At 40.1% G+C, this 3,555-nt stretch overlaps 1 protein-coding gene across 1 annotated transcript in view; it reads right to left on the reverse strand.

Annotated features, from left to right (window-relative positions):
- Window positions 1–1,543: 1,543 nt before the first annotated feature.
- Window positions 1,544–3,555, reverse strand: part of LOC137990885 (uncharacterized) — a 2,435-nt gene continuing 423 nt past the window's right edge. The window contains exon 1 of the mRNA XM_068835990.1: window positions 1,544–3,555. This exon is cut by the window's right edge and continues 423 nt beyond it. Coding sequence (XP_068692091.1) covers window positions 1,783–2,382 — 600 coding nt within the window. The 5' untranslated portion in view covers window positions 2,383–3,555 and the 3' untranslated portion in view covers window positions 1,544–1,782.

Genomic DNA, 3,555 nt, shown 5'->3' on the forward strand with positions numbered 1-3,555 from the left:
ACATTGTTCCGTTACCCGCACTGAGAGCCAAACATGCATTAATTTAGAAAAAAAACGAAATCATTATGATACTAGTTCAGCATCAAATGCTTTTCAGTTCTTGGTATTTCTTCTTTCTTGAGCAGAAAAAAAAATTTAAAGGTTATATCTCATGCTCATTTTCGGTGCATGTGATTACTTCCGATTTATCTTCGTGCGTTTTAATGAAACACATCACAGTTTAATAGATACTTAATCGTGAAAACTTTTTCAGGAATAGGAAGGTTTCCTTGAATAACTTACCTATGTATTGTTGACAAAAACATCCGCTGCGTACCCTAGATGTCCTGCTGAGATATAAATGTTCACTGTTGTGATGATGATGAGCGAGCCCTTAAAAATAAACTGAACGCCCTAATTGTATTTGTTCTAAAGAGACTAATTACTTAAGCTCTCTTTAATCGAGATCTTTCTACAGCATTTGTATTAATGTGCCGATTGCTTATGGCTCAGGCTATTTCCTTGGATCAGTGAATAACTTTACTTTTACTGGATAGCGCCGGCCTGATGGGCCTTCTAGGCTCGTAGCAGATTTAGTGGATAAATTGTAATGGTACAAATGTTGAATCACTAACATTGATTTTTAGAATCATGGAGGCAAAGTTTTATGCATGAATTTACTGAGAACGCATTTTTTCGTTCATTTACATTTCAACAAAGAGTTCCGACAATTACTGAAGCTTACAGACTCAGAAATTGTTTGGGAAACAAATCCCGCCCCTCTACCCCCGAAAAAAAAATTCAGAAATAAGCCTAATATCAGCCTGAGTAAGCGTATGTATATTTGAGCATATCCCAAGTTAAGCTTTTCTCTTTTAAACAACTTCGGTTTCCTTTTTTGGTTGGTTTGGGTTAAAGGCAGACCTTTTCATTTCATCTGGCAGGACTGCCATGATTATGGGATCTTGCGATATGCATTTTGTTTTCTTGTACTGAAATATCTTGGCACTACTTAACAAGGAATGGTGCTTTTTATGATCATGCGACAAGACGAAATATGGACCTGCACCCACCAAAGCCACTTAGGATAAGTGTTTATTTGGAGTTGTTTCATTTTCTGTCTTTTGTTTCACGTAATCTCTGCTCCGGTACAAACCTGAAAAGTGAAGCCCTTAAGTCTTTAAGGTTAACGTTTCCATAAACAATGCAATAGGGCTTCAACAAAGTTTTAAATAAATGCGTCTGATCAAACGTGGTGTAGGTCCCTCTCTATTCTCACCAGGGCGCACACCACGGCGCACCCCTTCCCCCCCCCCCCCCCCCCCTTGAAAAAAAGGGTAGAGCAGTAAGGGTTGTTGGAGGCCGTCAAAAACTAGAGAAACCGACTCTCTGGGGATATTCCGCAAAACAGTTTCCACATTCGCAGACATGGGTAACGATCATGAGTTTTACCTTTAGCTTCTTGAGGCTTCTTAATGGAAGTGCTCTCTGCGCGCACCCACTACTTTGTTTAATTTAGACAACATAAAAGACAGAACTAAAAAATTTCAGGGAAATGTTTAGTTTTATTCATAAAGTAGGTGAGGCGAGACAATTTGCACGAGACTTAAAAACATTAGACACTCTTTTACAAAAAGGAACACTTATTATATATAATAAGACAATTCGGATTGCAGCCAGAAATTGAATTCCATATATTTTATGTCTGTCCAAGTTTGTGTGCATATTAAGTTTGCAAAGAAATTCACAAAATTCATTGTTATTGCGTCATTACTGAAATCAGGACTTGGCAGACATCTGCTGTTAACCAAACAAAGTATTTTTCCTGATAAAGTAATTTTTGCGTTCCGAAACCCAATCAGGACTTATAACGAAAAATCTCCTGGTTGGCTCGTTGGCCGGATGAAAAAAGCACTGTTTGTCAATATATCGAAAGTCCTTCGGAAAACGCGAGAGCTCACTCCGAGGTCTTCGTGCCACCAAACTCTGCGGTCGCCTAAGCAAGTCTTCCGTACTTGGTCGGTCACGCCTCGGGGATTCTGAAAGCAAACTTGTGAGTGGCCGAGCACTGCTTAGGCTCAACTGGGACAACTTACGGCTTTGCTTTTCTAGGGCACTTTTAGCTTTCGTAGTCGGAAAGGGTTGCAATGCTTGAAGGTTTATTCTTGGAGAATATTTCAAGGATTTCATTGTCAAAGGAAATTGAATCGATCGCCATGTTTCATTCTTTTTCACCGCATCCCGTGCTTTACATGTCTTCATCTTCACTGCTGTTGGAATTCGGAAATTCTTGATTGGGACACTCTCACCGGTGAAGCTTGATTTGTATTCGCTCTTGTAGGTAATCTTACTGATAGTTTCTTGCAGCATCCCTGATGAATTTCCATACGGTGCTGGCATCATAAAAGTTCCCTAGTTCCTAAACCAGTCTGAGAATGTGTCAAATATCTCCGAGAGAGAAGGCACAATGTTTCCTCATGCGGCGGGGGCGGCCAATGATGTTACAAAGTGATAGATTCCCTCCTTCTCGTTTCCTTTGAAAGGCCAAAACTTTATTTTAATCTCTCGACTGCTTCTTATAAAAATCGAAGAAAAGTACCAACGCGGCCTGAGTTTGTTGCGTTACCGGTAGTCCATGGCAACCCGTATCGTTTGCATATAGCTAACAGTTTGATTATTTTATTTGGAGAACTTTATTGTTATGCAATTAATTCAGCATTGAAAGGGATTTAGGCAAATAGGCAATAACCATTGGCCACGGTTTTCCTGTCAAAAAATGAATTTATTAAACTGGCTTTGGCTCCCAAATTTGCTGCCTTATATAACGTCTGGTGATAGGGACTATAGGCACCTTATACTAATAAGATCTACGAGCTCGAGGTCGAAGAAAACTTCACCTCAAAATAGAACTTTGCTTTATTGATTTGTATCGTATCGGTCTTCGTTGCTTACCTAATTCACTTCCTTTTCCGATCACAAGAGAAATCCGCATAGTGTGGTGGCAGGTCAAATGATTATCTATTAGTAAGGGTATGTACATTTGACAATTTTGAATAACGTCAATATAATTTCAAGTGTTCACGGACCTAGCGTGAACCTATTTACACAACAAAAATGGATTACTTACGAACATGTTCAGCAAATTATAAATACACAAGCGACCCTCCGAAAAAGAAAGAGCTCTTGCCTAAAACTTTGCGCTGGTCAACTAGAGTACCAAAAAGCGCAGATCATTGATCCAGTTCGATAATTTGAGACTAGAGAAGCGGTCAAACGACCTCAGTAAATTAAGTAAGTAGATGAATTGCGATCAAGTTAAGAAAAAGGATTGTTTTTTCTTACTTCTTGCTCGGATACCCAGTCTGGTCTGACAGTGAAATACGTTCGCCGCTCTTTGGTGCCATAGTAAAAGGCGTTGCTATGCAAGAAGACGTAGGCTCCAAGACCGCCGTATCTGACGGCTGGAACGAATCCGGGCTGTAAGCCTTCTCGGGGCTGGCCGCGGACATAATCAGGCGGACGCCGATACATAAAGCTGGAGGCAAGTTTGATGTTTGGCTGTACAAGAGTTACTTT

Source organism: Montipora foliosa, chromosome 2 (assembly GCF_036669935.1).
Source record: "Montipora foliosa isolate CH-2021 chromosome 2, ASM3666993v2, whole genome shotgun sequence".
Classification (NCBI taxonomy): Eukaryota; Metazoa; Cnidaria; class Anthozoa; order Scleractinia; family Acroporidae; genus Montipora; species Montipora foliosa.